Raw genomic sequence first — 25,983 nt, 5'->3', positions numbered from 1 at the left:
GTCTAGAGGAATTGTCAATGAGTTTAATTTTCATTTCTTTCTTTCCTCTCTGTCTCTTTTTTTTTGTTTGTTTTTTTAAGAGACAGGGTCTTGCTCTGTCATCCAGGCTCGACTGTTGTGTTACGATCACTTCAGCCTCCAACTCTTGGGCTAAAGTGATTCTCCCACCTTACCCTCCCAAGTAGCTGAGACTACAGACATGCACCATGCCTGGCTAATTGATTTGTGATTTTTTTTTTCTTTTCTTTTTTTTTTTTACAGACAGGATCTCTGTATGTTGCCCAGGCTGGCCATGAACTCCTGACTTCAAGCCATCCTCCAGCCTTGGCCTCCTGAGTAGCTGGACTCCAGGTGTGCACCACCATGCCTGGCTAATTAAATTTTTTTTTTTTTTTTTTTTTTGTCTGTAAAGACAAGGTCTTACTATGTTGCCCCAGCTGGTCTCTAATGCCCAACTTCTTGGCCTTGCAAAGTGCTGGAATTACAGAATGAGCTACCACACTCAGGCTAGTTTAAGCAAATTGTTTTATTTTTATTTTTTTCCTTTATACAGTCTCCTTTAACTTTAAAGGGACAGATTTTGGCAGACCAGAGAAAGAGAGGAGAACAGAGAGAAAAGAAGGAAGGGGAAGTCTCATCTGTTCCAGAGAGGAAAGAGTTTGGGTCCTTAAGGCCTTGTTCTTTTTTTAATTTTTTTTCCAGCTTTTTTTTTTGAGACAGGGTCTCCTTCTGTCACCCAGGCTAGAGCACCGTGGCACAGTAAGTGCTCACTGCAACCTCCACCTTCTGGGCTCAAGCAATTCTCCTGCCTCAGACTCCCAGGTAGCTGTGACTACAGGTGCGTGCCACCACGCCTGGCTCATTTTTTGGTGTTGTAGAGACAGGGTTTTGCCATGTTGCCCATGCTGGTCTCGAGCTCCTGGGCTCAAGTGATCCACCTACCTCTGCCTCCCAAAGTGCTGGGATTAAAGGTGTGAGCCACTATGTCTGGCCTTTTTTTTTTTTTTTTTTTTGAGACAGGGTCTCTTTCTGTCACCTAGACTGGAGTGCAGTGATGCAGTCATGGCTCACTGTAGCTTCTACCTCTTGGGCTCAAATAATACTCCAGACTCAGCCTCCTGAGTAGCTGGGACTACAGGTGTGTGCCACTATGCCTGGCCAATTTTTAATTTTTTTGTAGACATGAGGTCTCACTATGTTACCCAGACTGGTCTTGAACTCCTGGCCTCAAGTGATTCTCCCACTTCACCCTCTGAAAGTGCTGGCTTTACAGGCATCAGTCACCTGGTCCTTGTTTTTTCTTAACTGTTTATCTTAATTAATTTTGAGATTCTGTGTTGTAGAGAGGCAATTTTAGGACCCTGAGTGTGCTTAGAAGCTTCAAGGTACCAATTAAAGTATGCCTCCCACTCAGATTTTTAATTGTAGGACTGCTGTCTTCTATTTTTTTTTTTTTTTTCTTTTGAGATGGAGCCTCGCTCTGTCACCCAGGTTAGAGTGCAGTGGCGCGATCTCAGCTTACTACAACCTCCGCCTCCCAGGTTCAAGCAATTCTCCTGCCTTAGCCTCCTGAGTAGCTGGGATTACAGGCACCTGCCACCACGCCTGGCTGATTTTTGTTTTTGTATTTTTAGTAGTGATGGGTTTCACCATGTTGGTTAGGCTGATCTCGAACTCCTGACCTCAAGTGATCCTTCCTCCATGGCCTCCCAAAGTGCTGGGATTACAGGCCTGAGCCACCGGGCCTGGCCCTGATTTTGTTCTAAGAAAGACAAGTTTGTGGACTCAAAAGATCTCCAGGATGGCCATCCACATTAGTTTTGATGTTCTCTATCCATTGATTTAAAATTGTTCACAAGAGAAGACCATAATTTTTATTTTAATTAAAAATTTTTTTATAATAGGGAAAAAATAGAGACGAGGTTTTACCATGTTGCCCAGGCTGGTCTTGAGCTCCTGGGCTCAGACAGTCCTCCCAACTCAGCCTCCCAAAGTGCTAGGACTACAGGTGTGAGCCACCACACCTGGCCAAAGACCATAATTTTTGAACATGTAGCTAGCTGGCAGGGGTCCCAGGAGGGGGACTTTGATTGAATGCTTTTTTCGGCTTCTCATTAATGTCCCAAGAGCAAAATAAGAACCCTATAAGCCCTGTCAGGGAATGTTTGGGGTTTGGACCAGGGTCCCGCAAACTAAAGTACACGTGCAAGTGTATGGAAACAAGTCAGAACAAAACCAAAACCAAAAGTTCTGTCTATTGGGGTTCTCTTCCACGGTGTTGACAGTTCTTTCCATAGAGTACCATAATGAGCATTAAAGATCTTTTGCCCTTCCCTTAACCCCCTACCCCAAATCTAGAGGCTCATTAGAGAGATGCTGTGTTTTAGGGCAAGTAGACTGCTTCAGTGCCTTCAGTGTTGAATTCATGGGGTTCTGGGTGGCCATGGGCATTGTCTGATCAAAAGAACTTTAAAAGGCGGTACCTTACTGGCAAGGTACTTCCTGACTTCAGAGACAATGCGTCAAAGGAACCAGTCCAGTAAAAGAGCTCTTGTTCAGGTCTTCTTGTTGTACAACCAAAACACTGACTGTTGGTGTTAATCTTTTTCCATCAAGCCTTGGGGGTTAGCAGCATTACAGATAGGAAAGCCTGACAGCATTTGCACAAAACAGTAGAGTCAGCCTGTCCCTTCCCTTCCTGCTTTAAATCTTGATGCTTGCTTCTCTTCGTTACTAATAAATGTTCTTTGTCACATTTTTCCCATAATTAAATTTCATCAGTATTAAAAACATGTTCAGGCAGATATCCTTTCTCATCAGTGATTTTCTTTGGGAACTGATCTGCTCCTTTTTGGTCCGCAGAAGGTGTTTCTTCTGTTATCTTGACATTTTTAAGCCAAATCTCTTTTTAAAATGATCAAATCGTTCTTTGCTGGCATTACATTCTCCTGCTTTAGACCCTTATTGTCCTTTTGCTTTAAGTTGTCATCTCACAACTTTGCTTTTTCTTGCATTATGTTAGTCTATAGGTATATGTTCCTTATAGCAATTCTGGACCCATGTTAAAGCGCATTTTCAATACAAGATAAAAAGGCATTTAGCAAAAAATGCAGTTTTCAAGCTGGCAGTGACAGCTTCACAATGACTCTTAGCTAAATTCATTTGTCTTGAAATGGCCAGCAACCACTGCTGCAGATCTCAATTTATGGTGCATATCAAACCATTCAACTTTTTCTTGTAATGTCATGACTTTCCTCTGCTTCTTGGGAGCACTTCCATTAGCACTAGTGGCACTTTCTGAGTCCCATGGTGTTCTTCACAGTTTACGATATTGCCTTAAATATGAAAAATATCTAAGAAAGATAAGAGATCACTTTTTACCGCAACATGCAATTTACTAGAGAGACAGACTGCTCACATGGAGATAGTGTCACTACAGATACTCGCAACACATGAGCTCGCTGCAATAGTAACAGGAGGTGGGTACGAAATTATTGCAGTACAGTATATACTACAGTTGATTTTATTCAGTTATGATTTATTGCTGCATTTTTATGTTTGTTTACATCTCTCTCAATTGCAAATGGTACCATGTACAGTCTGTAAGTGTTTGTATATATGTTTTAATATTTTAGCTTTTTATAATATAATAAATTTGTGTAAGTTCTAGATAATGAAAATAGAAATGGTAGGTGCAGCTTCCATGATGTCTCCTAAAAGTCGGGGCATGTCTTTCCCTTTCCTTTCTGTGGCTGGAATGAATTCTAAATGCCTGGGCCCCACAGCCCATCTGAATGTAGCAGGGCCACTTCTTAGTGGCTGTGGAATAGGATGCTGGAGGAAGCCTGGGCAGGAAGGAGGGCATGAGGAGTAGAAAGAAAGGACACACAGAAAGATTAGATAGAAGATAATGAGCTGGCAAAGGAGATGGAAAAGGAGCCACCAGGGCGACAGGAGGAAAACCAAGAAAACATTTCCGCAAAGAGGAACCGGGCAACTGCTATGAATACTTGAGTAAGAGATGAGGAAAATGCTGTTGAGTTTGACAATGTGGGGGCCTTGGTAAGGCCACGAAAATGGTGAGAGCATAAGTGATACTGGACTGAGCTGAAAGGTGAATGGGAAAGCAGGAGATGACCTTGAAAGGGACAGAAAATGTGGGGTAGAGGGACTCACTGGAATGGATATGGAGTGCAGGGAAGGTGTTCCCAAGGTACGGGAACATGTTTGCGTGCCAGTGGGAATAATCCTATTGAAAGGAAAAGAGAGGCAGGGTCTTGAGAACACACAAGTTGATGAGACCTAGAGCAAATAGAGATTGGATGTCTGCAAGGTGGAGGGACACTTCCTCTATGGTAAGAGGAATGAAAAAGAAAATGGGATATATGTGTGGGTAGGTTTATAGATTTAGGGTGGAAACATGAGGGAACGTCTATCTAAAGTTTTCCATTTTCTCCTGACATATTTAGCAAGGTCGTTAGCCGAAACCTCACAAGTAATAAGGTCCTTATCCTCCCATATCTTGTCAGTCCCTTCTGTTTCTTGGTTTTTTGGTTGTTTGAGATGGAGTCTCACTCTGTTGCCCAGGCTGGAGTGCAGTGGTGCGATCTTGGCTCACTGCAACCTATGTCTCCCAGGTTCAAGCGATTCTTCTGTCTCAGCCTCCTGAGTAGCTGGGATTACAGGCGCACGCCACCATGCCCAGCTAATTTTTTGTATAGTAGTAGAGACGGGGTTTCACCATATTGTCCAGGCTGATCTCTAACTCCTGAGCTCAGGAATCTACCCTCCTCAGCCTTCCAAAGTGCTAGGATTACAGGCATGAGCCACTGTGCCCAGACGGTCCCTTCTGTTTCTGCTTGTGTTTGTAAATGCTCTGGGAAGAGTCTTTCTTAAACTTTAGAGGGATTCTAGTAACTGCCTTAAAATCCTTCAGTGCTCCCAAGACACAGAGGGCACGTCATGCTTAGGGCCCAGCTTTCTTTCCTAGACCCATTTCTCAACAGTTATCTACCTGTCCTCTGGACAAAGCCAGCCACACAGTTGTCCTAAAACAATTTGCCCTTGCTGCTTCTCAGCCTTCGAGCATGCTCTTCCAACTGGCTGGCCCAGTCCTTTTTTCCCTACCTGGTGAACTCATTCTTCAAGACCCATTTCAAATAACCACATCCTTTTAAACCTCTTTGATTCTGCTACCCCATTCCAAGCATGGTGAGACACTAAGTCTTTTAGTTTGTCCGTGTCAGGAACTATAGCTTATTCACCTGGATCTAACACAATGTATGTGGCAGGCAGTAAGTGAATACATGAATTTTGATTGCTTTACCCATTTCTCTAGCAATTCTAATGAAATTAAAATTTAATGAAAGTTATATACTCTCAGTCTTCGATGCGAAGAAAATGCTGTTTCTTTTTTTGTTCTAGGTGGTTCTGGAATGGAGCCGAGATCAATACCACGTTCTGTTTGATTCCTATAGAGACAATATTGCTGGAAAGTCCTTTCAGAATCGGTGAGATCTATTTTGGAGAAATCTATTATTTGGTCCTAAATCATGAGTCATAAATTGCCATCCTGTAAATATGACAATTTAAGTGGTCTTTCTGAGTTATAGATATGGTTTAACTTACTCAAGAGTATGCCCATCTGATGTGTTTACTTCAGCAGCACATATACTATAAAAAAAAAAAAGAACAATACAGAGAAGATTAGTGTGGCCCCTGTGCAAGGGTGACACACCAATTCATGAAGTATTCCATAAAATATTTTTTTTAAATAAGGAAAGAAAACATAATATGCTCATCTGAAGAAAGTGTGTTCACCACATTTGGTGGGTGAAAAATCTGATTCACAGAGAGTAATCCCACCTTGTAGTTTACTGGGTATCTTAATTTCCATGATTGCGTTTTCTGTCTCCCCAGGTCTGTGAGGTAAAGGGAATTTCATTCCCCTGTAGGATGATGAAACCAGATGGCTACTACACAGCCAGTTTCTGAGCCCTGGCCAGAATTCTGTTGACAGCATCCTGTGAACTGAGACCACTCCCCAGTAACCACTGGGCCTGAACCCCACTCCATTGGTCACATGTTGCTGCTTATCTGTGAGGGAGGAGCAAACAGCCTCATACCTCATAGTGTGGGTCTTTCTCTTGGAAGGCCAAGCTTCTTAGTGCCACCATTCTGGAATCCAGCCTTCACCATTTCTTGTCTTTGGGGATTTTTTTTTTTCCTCTTCACAAGACAGGCCTCAGAATGGAAGCAATTTTTTTTCAACACCCTCCTTCCCTTTTTGCAGATAAAATGAATCACACAGTCCTTTCTGATTTTGTTTCTGTCTTCTCACTATTTTTTTGGTTTGTTTTAGAAAATGTAGCCATTTCATTATAAAAGATGCCATCTTATCTTATCTTATCTTATCTTATCTTATCTTATCTTATCTTATCTTATCTTATCTTATCTTTTTTGGGAGATGGAGTTGCACTCTTTCCCAGGCTGGAGTGCAGTGGCATGATTTCGGCTTACTGCAACCTCCGCCTCCTGGGTTCAAGTGATTCTCCTGCCTCAGCCTCCCGAGTAGCTGGGATTACAGGTGTGTGCCACCACACACAGCTAATTTTTGTATTTTTAGTAGAGACAGAGTTTTGCCATGTTGACCAGGCTGGTCTCAAACTCCTGACCTCAGGTGATCCACCCGCCTCGGCTTCCGAAAGTGCTGAGGTTAGTTATAGGCATGAACCACCGCTCTTGGCCTATTGTCATTTTAAAATGAATTAAGTATTTTTAAAAGTTTCAGTTTTATTTTCAAATATGGCAAATATAAACTAAAGCACTTTGGGGTCCATAAGGATTTTTGAATTTTAAGGGACCAAACAGTAAAAGTTTGAGGACCCTTCCTTAATATATGTATCGGTTCTGAAACTTTAGCTTGCAGTGGAAGGCTTAAGAAAATGACAGTTACTTCCCAGCCCAGAGTTTCTGTGTCTGTAGGTCTCAGAGGGGTTCTGAGAATTTGCACTTCTACCGAACTTCCTGGTGACACCAAAGTTGCTGGTCTGGTGCCCCCACTGTGAAAACTACTGCAGTAAAGGATTTTTAATGAAATATAATTTTCACTTTAACAAGTTAATTTCCCTAAGGAAAGTTCTAAATTGATTAACTTTTTAAAATCTGATGTTTATTGATTTGTGCTTTATGCTGTGCCACGTGCAGATGGTTTACAGATACATAGATCCCTGCCCTGAAGGAGCTTCAAACCTTTTTAAAATTTTTTAAATTAATTTTAAAAATTAATTCATTACTTATTTATTTTTAGAGATGAGATCTTACTGTGTTGCCCAGGCAGGTCTCAAACTCCTGGACTCAAGCAGTCCTCCCATCTTGACCTTCCAAAGTGCTGGGATTAAAGGGATGAGTCACCATGCACAGCTGCTTCAAACTTTTAGAAAGAAAACTAGCTTATTAGAAAATGCAGATTTTGAGGTCAGCAGTTTTAATCGAACACTCTTGTTCTCTTTCTAAAGTTTAGAGGTTGTACTAAAATATAGTTTGATTTTTATGTAGGCATAATTCAAAATTTCTTCATTTTGATGGTGACAAGTAAATGGATCATAAATAACATTTCACATGGTCTAATATATTTTAAGATACCATAACATTCATATATTTTCATTATTTTGCTAGTTTCTCTACAATTTTTTTTTATTTTAAAAAAATTATTTATTTTAATAGAGATAGGGTCTTGCTGTATTGTCCAGGCTGGTCTCAAACTCCTGACTTCAAGTGATCCTCTTACCTCAGCCTCCCAAAGTGTTAAGATTACAGGCGTGAGCCACCATGCCTGGCCAGTGTAAATCTTTTTAAGGTTGTTTGCTCTGAATGAAAAAAATCCCATTCCATATGTCAGTAAAAGTGAATATGTAAACTATCCACTGCTACTTATTGTGAGGCATTACATCTATCTAGGGCTCAATTTTGTTATCTGTAACATGTAGATATTAGATTAAGATCTGTTAGATTAAGATTACAATCTCTTCCAAGTGTTTGGTTCTAAAATACTATTTAAGGCCAGGCGCGGTGGCTCATGCCTATAATCATAGCACTTTGGGAGGCCAAGGTGGACACATCACTTGAGGTCAGGAGTTCAAGACCAGTCTGGCCAACATAGTGAAACCCCGTCTCTACCAAAAATACAAAAATAAGCCCGGGCGGTGGTGGGTGCCTATAATCCCAGCTACTTGGGAGGCTGAGGCAGGGAGAATTGGTTGAACCTGGGATGCAGAGGTTGCAGTGAACTGAGATGGCACCACGGCACTCCAGCCTGGGTGACAGAGCGAGACTATCTCAAATAAATAAATAAATAAATAAGACACAAAATACTATTTAAGTTCTCTGTTTTCTCACCTACTTTATAGAATGTAGAACTAAGGGACTGTTAAGTGGCTTTAATATTCACTTAACAGTGATTAAAATGAAAGTTGTGTCAGTGTCATCGCTGCTTTGGTTCTGAGTCATGGGTGACTTAGTCTTAGTTTTCAGCTCTAAGATAAAGTATTCCTTCTCATCTGTGAACCAAGATAGTGACCTAGTGGTTAGAATGAAAGATTCAGAGTGTGACCATGTCTAATAGGAAAACAACTGACTCATTGACCTCGTGCAGATCACACAATCTCCTTCCATTTGTCAGTTTCACCAAAGTTAAATTGATCATGTAATACATACAGTGTATTATGTTTTAATCAGCTAAATATATATGATATATTAAAAATATTTAATAGCAGATGATTACTTTTACAGGAAAACTTAAGATATAATTCTCTCCTTTAACCTTTTCTTTTAAAAACATCACTTAAGCAGTTTTTAAAAATTTATTATTAGTCTGAGCATAAATCACCTGGGAGGTTGAGAATGAGATGACCTTGGATAATTTACATGTAGGCAGTGTGAGGCAGATTGATTTTTTTTTTTTAAATGAGAAAGACTGATGTATATATGATAAAGGAATGAACTAATAGTTAGGCAACAAATATGTATTAAACCCCACCCATGTGGGAGGAACTGTTCTAGGCCATATAGTGGTGAACAAAATGAACTCATTGGTCTTATATAGATAGAATTGGCGTTTTAGTGGGAAAAAAAAGTGAAGTATATAACCTACATGTAAATCAGTGGTTCCCAAAGTGCAATTTCTGGACCAGCAACATCAGCATTACCTGAGAGCTTGTGAGAAAAAGAAATTCTACAAACTAGAATTTCAATAAATTAGAATTTGTTTATTGATAAATTCTGAAAAACCCTAGATAGGGAAACCTTTGCAAATCATTACAGTAGGGAGAGAGAGCCTGAAGATGTGGGAAATAATTAATGAAGAGAGGAAATAATTAATGAAGCAGGGCACAGAATGCATGATACAATTTCTGCCCTAGAGATATTCCGTCTAGTGGAAGATAGGGCTGCATGGAAAATAGCACAACACAGTATGATCAGGATTCCTTACAGTCCAAAGTAGTGTGGAAGCTGCATATTAAGCTATAGATTCTCTTTGTGAGAGGTGAGGGAAGGGAGGAAGTTGAGGAAGGAGGAGGTGGTTAAAGGAAGCATGAAAGAATGTTCTAGGCAGAAGGAAAAGCATGTTCAAAAGTACAAAGGCCTGCAAGTTCGTTTCATCTTTGGACGAGGGTATACAATTGGATCATCCAGAACACAAGGTGCAGATTATGAAGGACTTTGGACCTTATTCTACAGGCAGTGGTGAAACTTGACAAGACAGTTGGTAAATACTCAGCTATCACATATGCCAGAGAATAAGTTGATTCCTTATTTTCCTGATGAAGCTCTGGAACTCTGTTGTTTCTTTGATCTTTATTTTCCACTGTTCTCTTCCATTTGCTCTCTCCCCTCTGCTCAGGGAACTTGACCTCTGGGTCCTTGAACAAGCAAGATATGTTCCTGCCTCAGGGTATTTGCATTTGGTATTCCCTTTCTCTGGCACATTCTTCTCCTAGTTACCCACCTAGCTGGCTTCCTCACTTCCTTCATATCTTTGCTGAATGTACTGAGGCCATCTCTGATCTCCCTATTTAAAACTGACCACCCCCTCCACCCCATAGACACTCTTTCTATCCCCATTTGCTGCTTTACTTTCTCCACAACATTTAACATCATCTGACTTTATTTATTTATTTCCTGTCTTCTCCCTTCTGGAATGTAAGCTCCATGAAAGCACAGATTTGGGCTTTGTTTTATTTACTGCTGAAACCCGTGCACCTAGAACAGTACCTAGCGTATACTGAGTGCTCAATAAGAATTATTCAGTGAATGGATAAACTCATCCAGTTATCTCCCCTACTTCTTATAAGCTAAAGGTTGTTGTCATTTCTGTTTATTTTTTCCTTCCATAATTTAAAAGATTTATCTACCAAATGGCATTTATTTTCCCACAAGATAATATGGTAGCAAGTCTACCATATTACCACAAGATAATATGGTAGAAAGTCTAGGCTGTGCTTGGGCTGTGAGGAGGATAAAAGGATGGTATGCTTTGGTCCGTGGCCTAAAAATCAGACTGTGAAACCCATACAGTTCCTTGGAAAGTACTAAACATGAAATAGCACTATCTAAAGCAAATTTGTCCAACCTGCGGGCCACATGTGGCCAAGAACGGCTTTGAATGTGGCCCAACACAAATTTGTAAACTTTCTTAAAACATGGTGAGATTTTCTGTGTGTGTGTGTTTTGTTTTGTTTTAGCTCATCAACTATTTTTAGTGTTAGTGTATTTTATGTGTGGCCCAAGACAATTCTTCTCCCACTGTGGCTCAGGAAAGCCAAAAGATTGGACACCCCTGATCTAAAGTAATGTCAGTACCCAGATGTACATACACATGAACTCCTGTGTCATAAGTCAGAGTGGCATGCATCCGGGCAGGCCCCTGAAAGATGGGTAGGTTTTTGAAAAGTGAGAGAAAAGGGAAGAGTGCTTTTGGCAGGGATAAAATCTGGGTAAAATCACTAAGGTGAGGCTTAAACAACATACTCTGTAGTTAAAAGCCTGCCTGACTCTTTATTATGAGGACAAGATGATCAGGAAGAAATGGTGCAAGTTCAGGAAGGTCTTCTGTACTAGTCTCTCATATGTCAGCAGATAACTTACTGGGCTCCTATGTCCCAGGCACTCTTCTCATTGCTTGGATACTTTAGAGAACAAAGCAGGAAAGTTTTCTGCTTTCTTGGAGCTTACATTCTAGGAGAGGGCCACACATAATTAATAGAATAGGTTACAAGTTAATTATTTCATATGTTACAAAAGTAGTAAGTGCTGTGAACAAAAAAAAAAAAAAAAAAAAAAAGGAAAAGCAAAGGTGAGGCTGGGGAGGGTCCGGGCTTGCAGGGAGCAAGGCACAAGAAGTCTACAGCATTAAGCAGGGCTAGGTCTTCATCGTAGGTTTTGATAACTTTTTTTGTAATTTGTTCTTTTTTTTAGAGACAAGGCCTCGATCTATCACCCGGGCTGGAGTGCAGTGGTACAATCATAGCCCACTGCAGTCCCACCTCAGCCTTCTGAGTAGCTAGGACTACAGATGCACACCACCATACCCTGATCTTTAAAATTTTTTGTAGAGACAGGTTCTCACGATGTTGCCCAGGCTGGTCTCAAACTCCTGGGCTCAAGCAGTCCTCCCATCCTGGCCTCCCAAAGTGCTGTGGTTATAGGCGTGAGCCACTGTGCAGAGCCTGTAATTATGTTCTTTAAACTTCTAATTTATTTTCTATGTTTGACTGCATTTGCGTCCCAGTGTCCTTGTTTGCTAAATTATGAGAACAGGCAGTTTAATGTAAACTGAGCTTCTAAGACTACTCTACTTCATCCACGAACCATCTTTAAATCTTTAATATTAGCCTTCTTACAGAGTGGCTGTGAGGATCAAGCGATGTAAATTACGTACGTGTCTAGCATAATACAACTCACAGAGAAGGTACTTGACAAATATTAGCCCCCCAGCTACAGTTTGAAAACATGCAGTTCTGTGATAATATGTCATGGTTGGATTACTTCTTCATAGATTTTTTTTTCATAATCTCTGGGTTTAAACCCTGTGATATTCTTATTCCCAAATATATTGGAAAAATTCATTTCAACTGTAGGATTTCTTGGTTTGCTCTAGGCTGTGTCTGCCCATGCCGATCGATGTGGTTTACACCTGGGTGAATGGCACAGATCTTGAACTACTAAAGGAACTACAGCAGGTCAGAGAACAGATGGAGGAGGAGCAGAAAGCAATGAGGTAAAACTGATTTTTTTTTTCCCCCACATCAGATGGGTAATGTGGCGATGTAATAAGGTCTGAGGGTGGCACATCTCACACATGAGCATGAAAACCCAATCATCATGCTAATGAACTACAAAAGGATCTAGTAAAACTGATTCTTTTTTTTTTTTTTTTTTTTTTTTTTGAGACGGAGTCTCGCTCTGTCGCCCGGGCTGGAGTGCAGTGGCCGGTTCTCAGCTCACTGCAACCTCCGCCTCCCGGGTTTATGCCATTCTCCTGCCTCAGCCTCCGAGTAGCTGGGACTACAGGCGCCCGCCACCTCACCTGGCTAGTTTTTTTTTTGTGTTTTTTAGTAGAGACGGGGTTTCACCGTGTTAGCCAGGATAGTCTCGATCTCCTGACCTCGTGATCCGCCCGTCTCGGCCTCCCAAAGTGCTGGGATTACAGGCTTGAGCCACCGCGCCCGGCCATGATTCTTAAAATACAAAACAGGCCAGGCATGGTGGCTCACACCTGTAATCTCAGAACTTTGGGAGGTAGAGATGGGAGGATCACTTGAGGCCAGGAGTTCAAGACCAGCCTGGGCAACATAGTGAGACTTCATCTCTACAAAAAAAAAAAAAAAATTGTTGGGTGTGGTGGCGCACGCCTGCAGTCCCAGCTACTCGGGAGGCTGAGGCGGGAGAATCATTTGAGCTCAGGAGGTTGAGATTGCAGTGAGCCGTGATTGTGCCACTGCCCTCCAACTTGGGTGACAGAGCAAGACCCTCTCTCAAAAAAGAAAAAGAAACAAAACAAAACACATAGTCTGGTGAGTACAAGCAAGCATGCATTAGTGAAGGATAAGTTGATTTTCACAGTGCCATCCAAACAAACTTGCCTCTCAGTTCATGCCATTATGAGATCTTGGCAGTCATCCATCTGGCCTGTGTTTCTTGGTGCCCAAGGAGGACTCAGCCACTTTTGCCAGATACTGGCCTCACTTTGTTAGATGATTTTATGAATGTGGTGCTCTAGTGATGGCTTGTTCTCCAAGGGACTTAAAGACAGAGGACCTCCTCCCCCACTGCCCTGGCTGCCTGCTCACTCATTTTGAGCCCCAGGTGTGGTATCTTCTTGAAATAAGTGTTTATTATGACAGATATCTCCACAGTAAGACAGATTCTTCCCTTGAAAAATATAATAGGCCCACAGACTTGTTTCCATTTGAAAACGGCAGTAAAAGGTATATTCCCTTTATGCCATTTAGTAATAAATTACGGACTATGGAATTAGAAACTTTGGTACTTTTTATTTAATATATGAGATTGGTCATTTTATTTACTTTATCTGGGAAAGATACAGCAGACTTCTGGATAGCCATCAGAGGTAGGAACCTGGCTGATGTAATTCCCCTTTGATTCGTTAGGAGTATTTGTTAGTACCTACTTGTTGACTTCTTTGTGAATGTCAAGAGTGCATCCCAGTGCAGGTCTTTGGCCACCTTATATTGGAGCAAATTCATTTTCTCTTTGTTAGAGGTTATACGACTTTCCCAGTGCATGAAAATGGCTAGCAGCCTGGTACAATGTTTTACTAATAAAATATAAAAGTGTATACTTTAAGCAAACTGTTTTGGTTACAGTGGGAGGTACAGTGTTGTTGGTAATATTTCACTGGAACATATAATTCATTATGCATTTTAAGTGTGGTAAGCATTGTCAGTCCCTCTTACTCACATTTAGGGCTACCACTAGTCCATATGTATGTAATAAACTGTATTTGCTTTTTATTAGAGAAATCCTTGGGAAAAACACAACGGAACCGACTAAGAAGAGGTAAGCATTTTGATTTCCTCTCAAGAATAAAAATTGAAGGATAGAAGTGAAATTTCAGATTATTTGTTTTTATTGGGTATTCAGGATTTTGTATTTACTCTATTATCCATATAGTTTTTGACCCCAAATTAAGGTACATCTATTAGATGGGAAATTTTGCAGTGCTGAGTGCATAGTTGGTTGAGAGCTCTGGTTATTTTGCTAACCAAAGCTTCACTGCATTGCGGAGGGTTAGAGTCCCAAGATTTCCTTCTCTATAGTTCCCTCCCATTAATCTGTCTTGGTGCATTATTCTCTTGGTCCACTTTCACTCTAACTTCTACCCAGTATTTTCACTTATAAAATTTATGTCCATCATTTACTTATAGGTTCAATATATATGTCCTTATCTTTAAAAGCTGTGAAGCTGTATGTTTTATGTTTAAGAACCTAGGAAGGAGGTTTAGCCCAACAAGAAGAACCAAATATACCTATCTTGACTTGAGTCATTCCTGACTCTGACAGGTCCTTAAAACAAGACTGTCTCACTGACAAGCAATCTCTGTTAATTGTCACCTACCCACTTAACCATCAGACTTTTAAAAATGCTTATTGATAGAGAAGATCCTGAGAATTTCAAGATCCAGAAGTGCCTTCTTTTTTTTTTTTTTTTTGAGACGGAGTTTGCTCTTGTTGCCCAGGCTGGAGTGCAATGGTGCAATCTCGGCTCACCGCAACCTCCGCCTCCCAGGTTCAAGCAATTCTCCTGCCTCAGCCTCCCAAGTAGCTGGGATTACAGGCATGCACCACCACGCCCGGCTAATTTTGTATTTTTAGTAGAGACGGGGTTTCTCCATGTTGATCAGGCTGGTCTCAAACTTGCAGCCTCAGGTGATCTGCCCACCTCGGCCTCCCGTAGTACTGGGATTACAGGTGTGAGCCACCGTGCCAGGCCTCAGAAGTGCCTTCTAAGCTATCTTTTTATGTTAATTATATAACTTTATTTATAAACTATATTAACATTAATCCTGGTTTTTAAATGGTTTTTAAATTATTTAAATAAAAGCAATAGTGCAACACGAAGAAAGATTGAGAAGAAAGTGAAAAGAAAAAACTCACAAAATTTTATAACCCTTATTTAACAACTGTTATATTTATTATTCCCTTTTCATGCATATTTGAGTAGTTGTAGTTTATAATCTTGTGTGCAGTTTTGTATCCTACTTTTTAAACTTTATGTAATTATACATATGTGTCATGTTGATGTATTATCTTCATACTTCATATCTTTCAGTTTTAATAGTTGTATAATATTCTATAAAGTGACTACTGTAATTTACTAAATGTTGGGCATTTCTGTATTTCACTATTGTCAGTATTTCATGATACTTATATTTGGGTCTGTGGCATTTTCTGTGTGTGGGTTTGTTTTTTCTGTTTTGTTTCTCTTCCATACTTGGACTGGACTAGATTCCTGAAAGTAAGGTTACTGAGGAAGAAGCTTATGTATGTTTTTATGGTTCTGAGTAAGTGTATATGTATACATATGCGTATTAGACAAGCATATATGTATATATTACCAACTTGCTTTCCCAAAAGAGTTGGTGTCGTTTGGAGTGATACCAGCAGTATTTAAGAGAAGTAGATTTACTGCACTTGTGCTAATATTGAGTCATCATTTTTTGAGGGGTGCTAATTTAGTAAAGGTGATAGCTCATTGTTTTCTTTTACATTTCTTTATAAAGGAAGTTGAACAATTTTTTATGCTGTTTAACTGGTTATTGGTCCTACTTTGTGAATTTTCTAGCCATGTCCTTTGACCATCCATTTGTTTATTCAGGTAATAGGTTTATTGTAGATATTTCTTAAAATCAGATAGAAATATCTCATAAAAATTTATATTAGAACCTTGTCACAGTTGCTTTTGTTTACATCAATGTAGTGTCATATCCAATGCATTTAGTTGTTTTCTAACTGGAATTGGTAACTTGTATCTGGTAACATGACACTCTATTAACCAGAATCTACCTCCTTCCTAATCTGCCCAATAATGGGCTTTATTGAAATTATGAATAATCTTTAAAAAATGATAGTAATGAAGTGCTTAATTTCATGTGCACTTTGGAGTTAGTATATATTGGTGGGAGTCTTATTAATGGGAGTTTGGAAGCTCTATCTTTAGAGTTGGATTGAACAATTTTATATCATACTTGCGAACTTAATTTTTGTATCCATGAGATAAAAGTCTTCATTTGTTAAAATACTATGATTTTTTTATGGGCTATAAAAAATCTGAAAAATTCAGTAGTATGACAAGCTTCTCATTGTTGATTGCATTTCAAGAATGTAGCTGTGAACATGTTGGTGTTTCTTTCCAGTGAGAAGCAGTTAGAGTGTTTGCTGACGCACTGCATCAAGGTGCCCATGCTTGTCCTGGACCCAGCCCTGCCAGCCAGCATCACCCTGAAGGACCTGCCATCTCTTTATCCTTCTTTTCGTTCTGCCAGTGACATATTCAATGTTGCAAAACCAAAAAACCCTTCTACTAATGTCTCAGTTGTTGTTTTTGACAGTACTAAGGATGGTAAGATCTTTTTATGGATATTTTAAAATCATACTATCATTGGATGTTTGAATAACAAAATTCTGAGTGGAATAGAAACAATTTATTCTTAAGTGTCTGATAAACTTTTCTAAAAATGCACAAAGAGAAGCAAAAGAGCTGCCATTGTATTTTGGCCTAACCTCAAAAAGGGATTGCTGCATATATTTTACTCTTGTGTAATACACATACCTTTCTGTGCTGTGATGAGGACCTTCAATCTGACATCACAATTACCTTGTTCTCTTGGCTATGAGTTATTCTAGAGGCAATTTTTCTACTATATAACTCCTCTACGAGGTTGCATTCTGCAGTTTGGACAGAACATACCTGGAGTATTCATTCTGAGATATATGAACTGAATGTTTGTGTTTCCTCCAAAATTTGTATGTTGAAATCATAACCCCCAGCATGATGGTATTTGGAGGTGGAGCCTTTGATGGGATTAGTGCCCTTATAAAAGAGATCCTTGGTTGGGCATAGTGGCTCATACCTGTAATCCCAGCAATTTTGGGAAACTAAGGAGGATTGCTTGAGCCTAAGGAGTTCAAGACCAGCCTGGGCAACATAGTGATAACCTGTCTCTACCAAACAATAACAACAACAAGAACAACAAAAACAAAAACACAGCTGGACATGGTGGTATGTGCCTGTCGTCCTAGCTACTTGGGAGGCTAAGGCAGGAGGATCACTTGAGCCCAGGAATTCAAGGCTGAGCGGTTCTCCAGCCTGGACAGTAGAGTGAGGCCTTGCCTCAAAATAATAAATAATAGCAGAAGAGACTCCAGAGAGCTCCCTCTGCTCTCCACCATGTGACGTTATGAGAAGATGCCCTCTGCAGCCTAGAAGAGTACCCTCACCAAAACCCAAGCGTGCTGGCAATCTGATCTCAGACTTTGGCCACCAGAACTGTGATAAACAAATTTCTCTTATTTATAAGACAACAGATGATTTGGGCAGATAATGGAATTAAAATGGTAATTCCTGGCATAAAACTGCACACACATCCTTAGAGATCCCATTCTCCCACTTGGCCAGTGCACTGCTGAGCCCATAACCTGCATCTTCTGCTCTAGCCTCTTGTCTGACTCATTCCTCCTCTGCATGGATTGTCTCTGTTTGGAAGGTCTGTGGTTTTTATGTGTAAAATGAAAGCTGTCATGTTCCCTTTCCAACACCAAGTCTAGTTCTCCAGCTCCCATTCTGCTAGTGTCATACCTCCCAGCTTAAATCTTTGGAACCATCTCTGACCCCTTCTTACCTTTTACATCTATAACTAATAATTAACTTCATCTTATGACTTGCTTTTCTTTTTTTGCACATGATTCTTAGGTTCTTACATTACTTATTTCCTCCACACCAGACTGAATTCACTCAGACTCCAGTAATGAGACTCCTGCTGTGTCTGTGTAAAGTCCATCTCAGTCTGTCTGGCACACAGGTCTCAAATAAACCTGAAAACCTTGATTTTATGGGTTCACTGCCTTTATGAAAAGAATAATATAGCAGTATATGTTTGCTTTTCACATGGATACAAACTTCTCTTCCTGGTGTTTGGGATTCAGCTTTAATTGCTTTGATTTTGTCAGTTGATCCCCACATCCCTGCCCTCCCCACATCATGTTGCAGCTGTCAGTGTCTTCACACATGTGGTGCTAGGCCTTGTGTCCCGCTGCCTGTCCCCTTCTCCTTCCCTTTCCGTCCATCCCCTGCTTCATTCAGCCCCACTTTAAGCCCTGTGTCCTTCATGAAGCTCCCAAACTAATATATTCATAATGATTTTATTTTTATTTTTACTTTTCTACATTTCTATAATACTTACAATCTAACTCATAACTTAGGTTTGATTGCACAGGAGTTTATGGTTTTTCTCATGGAATTTTTTTTGTTGAACAGAAAACTTACCACTCACCAGTTTATGTCCCGATCAGTGCCTAACAGTGCTCGCTCCCTGATACTTAACAAGTTATTTTTAGTTTGAGGTTGGGTGTGGTGGCTCACGCCTGTAATCTCAGCACTTTGGAAGGCCAAGGTGGGCAGATTGCTTGAGCTCAGAAGTTCAAAACCAGCCTTGGTAACATGGCAAAACCCTGTCTCTACAAAAAATCCAAAAATTAGTCTGGCATGATGGCATGCACCTGTAATCCCAGCTACTTGGGAGACTGAGATGGGAGGATTGCTTGAGCCTGGGAGGTTGAGGCTACAGTGAGCAGAGATTGTACCACTGATCTCCATCCAGCCTGTGCAAGAGTGAGACTGTCTGAAAAAAAAAAAAAAAAAGTTATTTTTAGTATGAAAGGAAATGTTAACCTTTCCAAGTATAAATATATCCCCCTACACTCTATAGATCCTGAACTGATTTGTACCTCAGCACTCACATATTCCAACTGCAGCCTGGAGCGGGGTCTACTTAGCAAAGTAGTTTTCCAGTCAAGCTTACACTTTCTGATTTATAGCAAACAGATTTCCTCCAGTGGCAGTTCATTTTACCTCTAGACTAAACTGACTTTCAAAAGGAGCCACAAACTGCTTCCTTATAACTTTCTCACATAGGTTAAAGTTGTACCTCCTATGGTCACACAGAACTCATGTAATCCCTCTCCCTTGGGACATTTTATTTTCCTTTCTTTGGCTGTCTCTCAGGGACTTGTGAGTGTCCCAGTTTGCTCTTCTCAGATTACTTCTAAAATGTGTCAATGGGAAGTGAACATTCTATTTTAGTGTGGTTCCGTCTTGGCAGGAAGAGCAGGACTGTCCATTTAACGAGTGCTTATTAAGTGCCTGCTGTGTGCCAGGTACTGTTGCCTGTACTGAAGATAGAGCAGGGAACAGATGGACAAAAATCTCTGCCCTTATCTTGAGTTTACATCTTGGTGGAGGGAGTCAGACGGTAAACGCGATAAATAAGTAGATTACATAGTTTGTAGAAGATAATTCTGTGGGAAAAAAAAAAACAACAAGCAGGGGCAGCAGCAGAGAAGTGTCAGCCAGGGCAGGGGGATTGCAATTCTAATTTGGATGGTAGGGACATTCCTCACTCAGAAGGTGACTTTTGAGTGGAAATGTGAAGAAGGTGAGGTAGTCAGCAACGTGACTATCTGGGGAAAGAGTGATCTGAGTAAGTAGAATAGCCATTGCAAAGGCCCTGAAGCAGGCGTATATCTGGCATGTTTGAAGAAAAGCAAGGAGGCCAGTGTGGCTGGAATGGAGTGAACAAGACAGAGACAGACAGTAGATGAACCTAAAGAAGTAAGCGGGGGACCAAATGGCATAGGCCTTGGTACCCATAACAAGGATCTGCCTTTAACTTGGAGTGGGATGAGGAATCACCAGAGGGTTTTGAGTGGAAATGTAATGTGATCTGACTTATATACATTCCAGAGGGATCAGTCTGGCTTCTTTGGTGGAAATAGACTGAGGAGGGGCAAAAGTTGTGATAATTCAGACAAGAGGGAAGGTTGCTTAGACCAGGGAGGTGCAGTGAAGGTAAGAAGGGGTTGGATTCTGGACAATTTGAAGGTCAACCCAACAGGGTTTCCTAATGACTCGGTGTTGGAGAACATCATCACCTTTTTTATTCTTATTTGATGTACTTTACTTCTGTTTAAAAACACAAAAATGTGATGGAAATTCAGTATGGCCACAGCACATTGTTGACTCATACTGAACTCACTGTTGAGTAAAATTTATCTTTAAAAAAAAAAAAAAAAAAAAAAAACAAAAACTTACATGCTCTAATGCTCAAATACCTATTTTAGTTTATGCTCCTATAGTTGGTTTTGATACCAAGTTATAAAGGTTTTACTTCATAGGAGATTTTGTTTTGCCAGATTTGACTCATTGCTCCAAATAGTCACAAATCTGGGGAATCCATAGTCTCTTATCCAGGACAGTAGCTTCTCTGCCATCTTCATATGAATCTACACATTTCACAAGCATGCCTTCTGTACTTCCAATACATTGATAGAAGGTTCAGCAAGACGGGACCTGTGAGTAATCTCCTAAACCTCCCTCTAGGTTGATTGCGGCTTTGTTATCTCACCTCTTTGGTAGAATTGGTTAAGTTCTAGCCCACCTGAGCACCAAGCCTGTACATCTTTGTTATATCCATGAAGATGACATGAGATGCTCTTAGCTACTTTGCTGAGATTACAAATATATATACCAGGTCTGTTAGGTAGAATTCATCATGTCAATGGAAAGAGAGAGAGAAAAGTTTATCTGATAAAGTTGTAATGAGCTCATACTCTTAACAGCCAGTGCTTCCTTTTAAGATAAACAGTGTATTATGAGGGCTTTCTTTTCTCCCGTGCTCACTGACTATATTGTTGTGTTTCAGTTTTTGAGACCAGGTCTCACTCTGTCCCCAGGCTAGGGTGCAGTGGCATGATCATGGCTCACCACAGCCCCAACTCCCGGGCTCAGATGATCCTCCCATCTCAGCCTCCTGAGTAGCTGGGACTATAGGTGCACACCACCGCCACCGCCACCACCACCACCACCACCACCACCACCACACTGGGCTAGTTTTTGTGTTTTTTTTTTTTGTTTGTTTGTTGTAAAGACAGGGTTTTGCCATGTTGCCCAGGCTGATCTAGAACTTACGGGCTCAAGTGATACTCCTGCCTCAGCCTGCCAAAGTGCTGGGATTACAGGCATGAGCTACTGTGCCTTGTAACTCTAGTACACTTGAGACTCATGCCCAGGATTGACATCTCATCTCGTCAGACTGTAATTTGGAGAACCTGCCTTCTTTGTTTATCTTGAAGATCAGAATTGGAGCTTTCTGACCTCTCTTCTGTTTTCCACAATCCCTGAATGTCAGCAGCGAGTTTGCTGATCTCACTTGTCCTCATCACTAACTCTCTCCCAGTCGGGCTGTATCACCCCCAATCCCTACCCCGACTTACGATGCTCTGTTCAGCAGCACCCAATGAATTTTAGGGATTCATTATGAGAAAACTGTGCCTCTTAAGGAACCACAAGATCCATAGTAGCCCCCTGCTGTTAACATACATGCCACTGCCTGGCATTCAAAGGCCCCCTTTGGTTACCCTTGTTTCCTAGTACTCACCACTCCCAAATATTTTACTCTAGTCAAACAATTCTTTTATTCCCCCATCTTTGCACATACATCTGTGATTTCTATCATCCTATCATTTCCTTCTTCGCATTCTAGCTTAAATTTGCTTCCATGAAGCATTCCCTTTGTGTCAATCACTTATAGTATGGTGAAATTTAACATTTCAATGTACACTGATTTACACTCTTCCCCTTTTGTTGAATGGGCTAATTTTGTCTCCTTCAGCTTCCTTTTTTTGACCATATGTTATGCTGCTTTAATAGGTCTCAGAATGTTTTCACAATGTTCTGCCAGACACCATAGTTAAGTATTCATTAAAAATGTGCTTGTTTATTGTATTCTTGGTTGTAGTTGAAGATGCCCACTCTGGACTGCTTAAAGGAAACAACAGACAGACAGTATGGAGGGGCTACTTGGTATGTTATTTTAAATTAAATTGCATTTTTACAATAGACTGGAATAAAAATATGAATAATAAAGCTGTTTTTCTTTGAGAATCTTTTTAATGTTTATTTTTTGTCTAAGGGTAGCTTACTAATATTAATGACTATTGATTCAAGTAATCCTAAAAGTCATATTTTGAAGCTTGTGTTGTGATGCAATAGATCTTTATTAGTTTTCTCAGCTGTAGGTTTTCACCAGCCTCGTGATGTGGAAAATGAGTTGTGTTTTTCCCCTTATTTTAGACAACAGATAAAGAAGTCCCTGGATTAGTGCTAATGCAAGATTTGGCTTTTCTGAGTGGATTTCCACCTACATTCAAGGAAACAAATCAACTAAAAACAAAATTGCCAGAAAATCTTTCCTCTAAAATCAAACTGGTAAGAACATAGAAAATAGAGCAGTTAGCCTGGCACATTCTCATTTAATGTGTGATTCTTGTGGTCCCTTTTTTTCTCAAAGTTTAGCTGATAAACATAAGAAGCAAAGAGGGATTCTGTTCTGCCAGAAGAGCCTCATTCCTTACTTTTAATTTGGGCAAAAATCTAAGAGTCTTATTTCGTTTGCTTTTTTCCTAGATAGAGCAGGATTCATTTGTTTAACAGATGAGCTCCTACAATGTCTTAGGTGACATTACAGCTGCTGGGGATGCAGCAGTGGACAAAACAGACAAAGGCCCGGATGGAACTTAGGGTGTGAACAATGGAAGCATGGGAGGAGGAGATGAGGGGAAGTCATAAATGTCATCAATGCACACAGCCTGTTGTTTACCCAAAGCTTTCACTCTTAAAGGTAGTGTGCTTCAGATATATGGAACATTTGCTAATGAGAACCATTCATTAGTAGCTAATTGAGGGACAAATGTATTTGAAAGTTACACTTATTAGCTCTTGAGACTTGACCATTGATGCCATTTGTTAAGGTGGACTCTGGAGGCTGGCCTGGGACATGCCTTTTCCTTAACATGTATTGTTTTCAGAGCCTTTGTCTGATTGACTTAGGACATAGTCCATGTAGGTGTTCTCTCTATTTGACCTTACGTCAAGATGCCTGTTATTCTGTCAGAAGTGTTTCAGGTTGTAAATCGTGAATGTCTCATCTCTTAGAGTAGACAGCATAAAATCCTTGCCTCAGAATTTGTGAGGTTCTAGTTGTCTTGATTTTATAAAGAAATGCTCTTTGAGTTCTGCCCCTGGGTTTAGCTTACCTGATTCTGACTTCCTCCTGTTGTATGTCATTTAACAATTTTGAGGGTGAAAGGCTGAAGATGGAGTAGTGGTGGAGGAGCTGTGATTAGAGGTGACTAGAGAGGGGTTTTTGCTTAGTTCCTGTCTTAACCATGTTTTTATATGGACCTCCCCCAACGAAGTTCTTTTTAACTTGTTTCTCCCTACCCCAGACCAAGTGTTTTACTGTTTTGTGATACATTGTATTATCCTTGTAATACAATGGTAATTTGAATAACCACTTACGAAGTTTTTACTTTTTTCGTATTTTTCTTCGTAACTTTTTTTTTTTTTTCTTTTTTAAGAGACAGTCTCACTCCATCCATCACCCTGGCTGGAGTGCAGTGGTGAGATCTGGGCGCACTGCAACCTCTGCCTCCCGGGTTCAAACGATTCTCTTGCCTCAGCCTCAAAATGGCTGGGATTACAGGCATGCACCACCATGCCTGGCTAATTTTTGTATTTTAAGTAGAGAGGGTGTTTCACCATGTTGGCCAGGCTGGTCTCCAACTCCTGACCTCAGGTAATCCAACCACCTCAGCCTCCCAAAGTGCTAGGATTACAGGCATGAGCCACCATTCCTTGCCCTTCATGACTTTCTTTATTGTACTTTGAAATACTGTAATGCCTGGCTATATTAGAGTTGAATTTGTTCTTAACTGCAGTTATTTTGGAATAGATAATACATTTGTCCTTCCTCTGAGTTATTTTTAGTACTGATTTGGGCAGATAAAACCATGGATTAACTTTCATTTCAACCAATGTTTATTTATTTGACTTCTTGGCTTCCTAGTTATTAGTTCCAGAATTATAGACACATATATATCTGTACTTTTGACCACCAGTTCAACTTGCTGATGTAGATAGAATGGCATTCTTGATTCTGTTTATATAATTTCAATATAATAAATGCTGAAAAGAAAGAAGGTTCATTCCACTTCTCCACACTCCACTCCATTTGAATATCCCACATCACTTGGCCTGCTGCCACTGCCCACTAGTGCGGACTGCTCTCATGCGTCTACTGGTGGATGGGTGTGTGCTGCCAGAGAATGCCAGTCCCAAGTCATGGTTGACACTTCAGCAAATTATTTTTGGGTGGCGTGTGTGGTATAAGCAGGTCGAGGTAGAGTAGGGTAGCAACTTGAATTGGACAAGGAGAACCAGCAGCCTCCAGGCATGGTGAGATCCCTTTCCACAGTTCACTCACCAAGTTGGAGATTTTTTTGGATTTTCAGAGTTGTCTTTGTGGGGGCCAACACCTCTCAGAGCATCAAGCTCATCACACATAATGTTCCTTGAAGGTTGTTTTCATGATTCCGACAGCTGTGATCAACTTCAGGTACTAGGACTTAAGATTTTTAGAGACTAGAGAGAAAATGAGAAAGAGGAAGAAGAGAAGCAGTGTCAGCATTAGAGTCCAGGCCTCAAGTGACTTGCTTTCCTTAGGCTCTGCTTCCTGATTATGTTATGAGTACTCTGAGAATGAAGTTTCCTATCATTGGGTTCCCAAACAAACAAAACACCTTTTGTGTGTATGATGAGCTCCAAATAAGAGTTTATACAGAGTGCCATGAGAACATCTGGGCTTTAGGTGTACTTGGGGTCAAGGCAGGGTTTGCATAATAGAAGCATTTTAGCTGGGCCCTAAACAGAGCAGCCATTCTCCCAGCAGAGAAGGGAGCAGAAGAGACCATTCTATGTAGAGAGAACAGCCTGAGCAAAAGGGTTGGAGGCCTGAATGTAAATGGTATTTTCAGGGAACCAAGACAATGGTTTCTAGCACAGGCAGGGATTTTGGTGAGGATGAGATTGTAAAGACAGGTTGAGAAACGTCTTTGTTAAGAAGCCTAGATTTTTTCCTGAAGGCAGGGTGAGGACACAGTCTGATCTGCTTCTAAAGAACATAACAGGGAAAGGTGTGGTAGGAAAACCAGTTCAGCTGCTGCTGCCATAGCTCAGCAAGACGTTCCCATGCAGTAAGTGCCTTGGCAGTGGGATGCCAACAATGGAAATGATTCCAGAAGCATCTAAGAGAGACACTCAGCATCAATTGGTGAACTACAAGCTATTCAGAAGGAGGAAGGGGAGAATGAAAGGGAAAGTGGACCTTTCTGGTGAAGATGGAAGTTATGGAATTAACCACACTCAGAGTTTCAGTGGCAGAAGCAAATGTCTTTTGGCAGAAGCAAATGTCTTTTGGAAGGAGACCCAGAGGTCAGTTTCGGATGTGTTGCATTAGGGGTGTATGTGGCATGTCAGAGGAGAGGGCTGTTAGGCATTGGACTTCAAGACTTGAACCGTTGAACCACTTTGCCCTTCCAGGTTCCCCCAGGAGGCCTTTGCCAAGGCCTGTGGCCCTGGAGCCACCTAGGGCTCAGCTCAGCTCTGTCCCACAGATTCTCACTAGGCCACGGGTGTCTCAGGACAGGTACGGCCCTATTCACCTTTTTACCCTTAGTGATTACTTGGCACTTAGGGGGCTGCTTAAGGAATGAGCCAGGTGCAACGATGTCTTGGGATATACAGGGAAACATTTTCAGCAGTGTGATTATTCATAGGAGTCACTCTAG

The 25,983-nt window shown here is 40.8% G+C and overlaps 1 protein-coding gene and 2 non-coding genes across 5 annotated transcripts in view; 2 read left to right on the top strand and 1 right to left on the bottom strand.

Moving 5' to 3' along the window:
- The window catches only part of GNPTAB (N-acetylglucosamine-1-phosphate transferase subunits alpha and beta), an 86,986-nt gene that overhangs the window by 28,180 nt on the left and 32,823 nt on the right, over window positions 1-25,983 (top strand). For all 3 annotated transcript variants that reach the window (XM_010357190.2, XM_030939189.1, XM_030939190.1), the window contains exons 2-7: window positions 5,425-5,510; window positions 12,158-12,277; window positions 14,038-14,079; window positions 16,437-16,642; window positions 22,095-22,159; window positions 22,430-22,564. In XM_010357190.2, the coding sequence (XP_010355492.1) occupies window positions 5,425-5,510; window positions 12,158-12,277; window positions 14,038-14,079; window positions 16,437-16,642; window positions 22,095-22,159; window positions 22,430-22,564 (654 nt within the window). The remainder of the gene's footprint in view (window positions 1-5,424; window positions 5,511-12,157; window positions 12,278-14,037; window positions 14,080-16,436; window positions 16,643-22,094; window positions 22,160-22,429; window positions 22,565-25,983) is intronic.
- Window positions 5,661-5,768, top strand: LOC115900143. Its single transcript, XR_004059820.1, has one exon. It is a non-coding gene; the product is annotated as a U6 spliceosomal RNA (small nuclear RNA).
- LOC115900205 lies at window positions 12,304-12,404 on the bottom strand. The gene has a single exon (XR_004059873.1). It is a non-coding gene; the product is annotated as a small nucleolar RNA U13 (small nucleolar RNA).

Source organism: Rhinopithecus roxellana, chromosome 10 (assembly GCF_007565055.1).
Source record: "Rhinopithecus roxellana isolate Shanxi Qingling chromosome 10, ASM756505v1, whole genome shotgun sequence".
Classification (NCBI taxonomy): domain Eukaryota; kingdom Metazoa; phylum Chordata; class Mammalia; order Primates; family Cercopithecidae; genus Rhinopithecus; species Rhinopithecus roxellana.
Note: the sequence above shows the minus strand (reverse complement) of the source record. Positions and strands in the feature narration are given on the sequence as shown.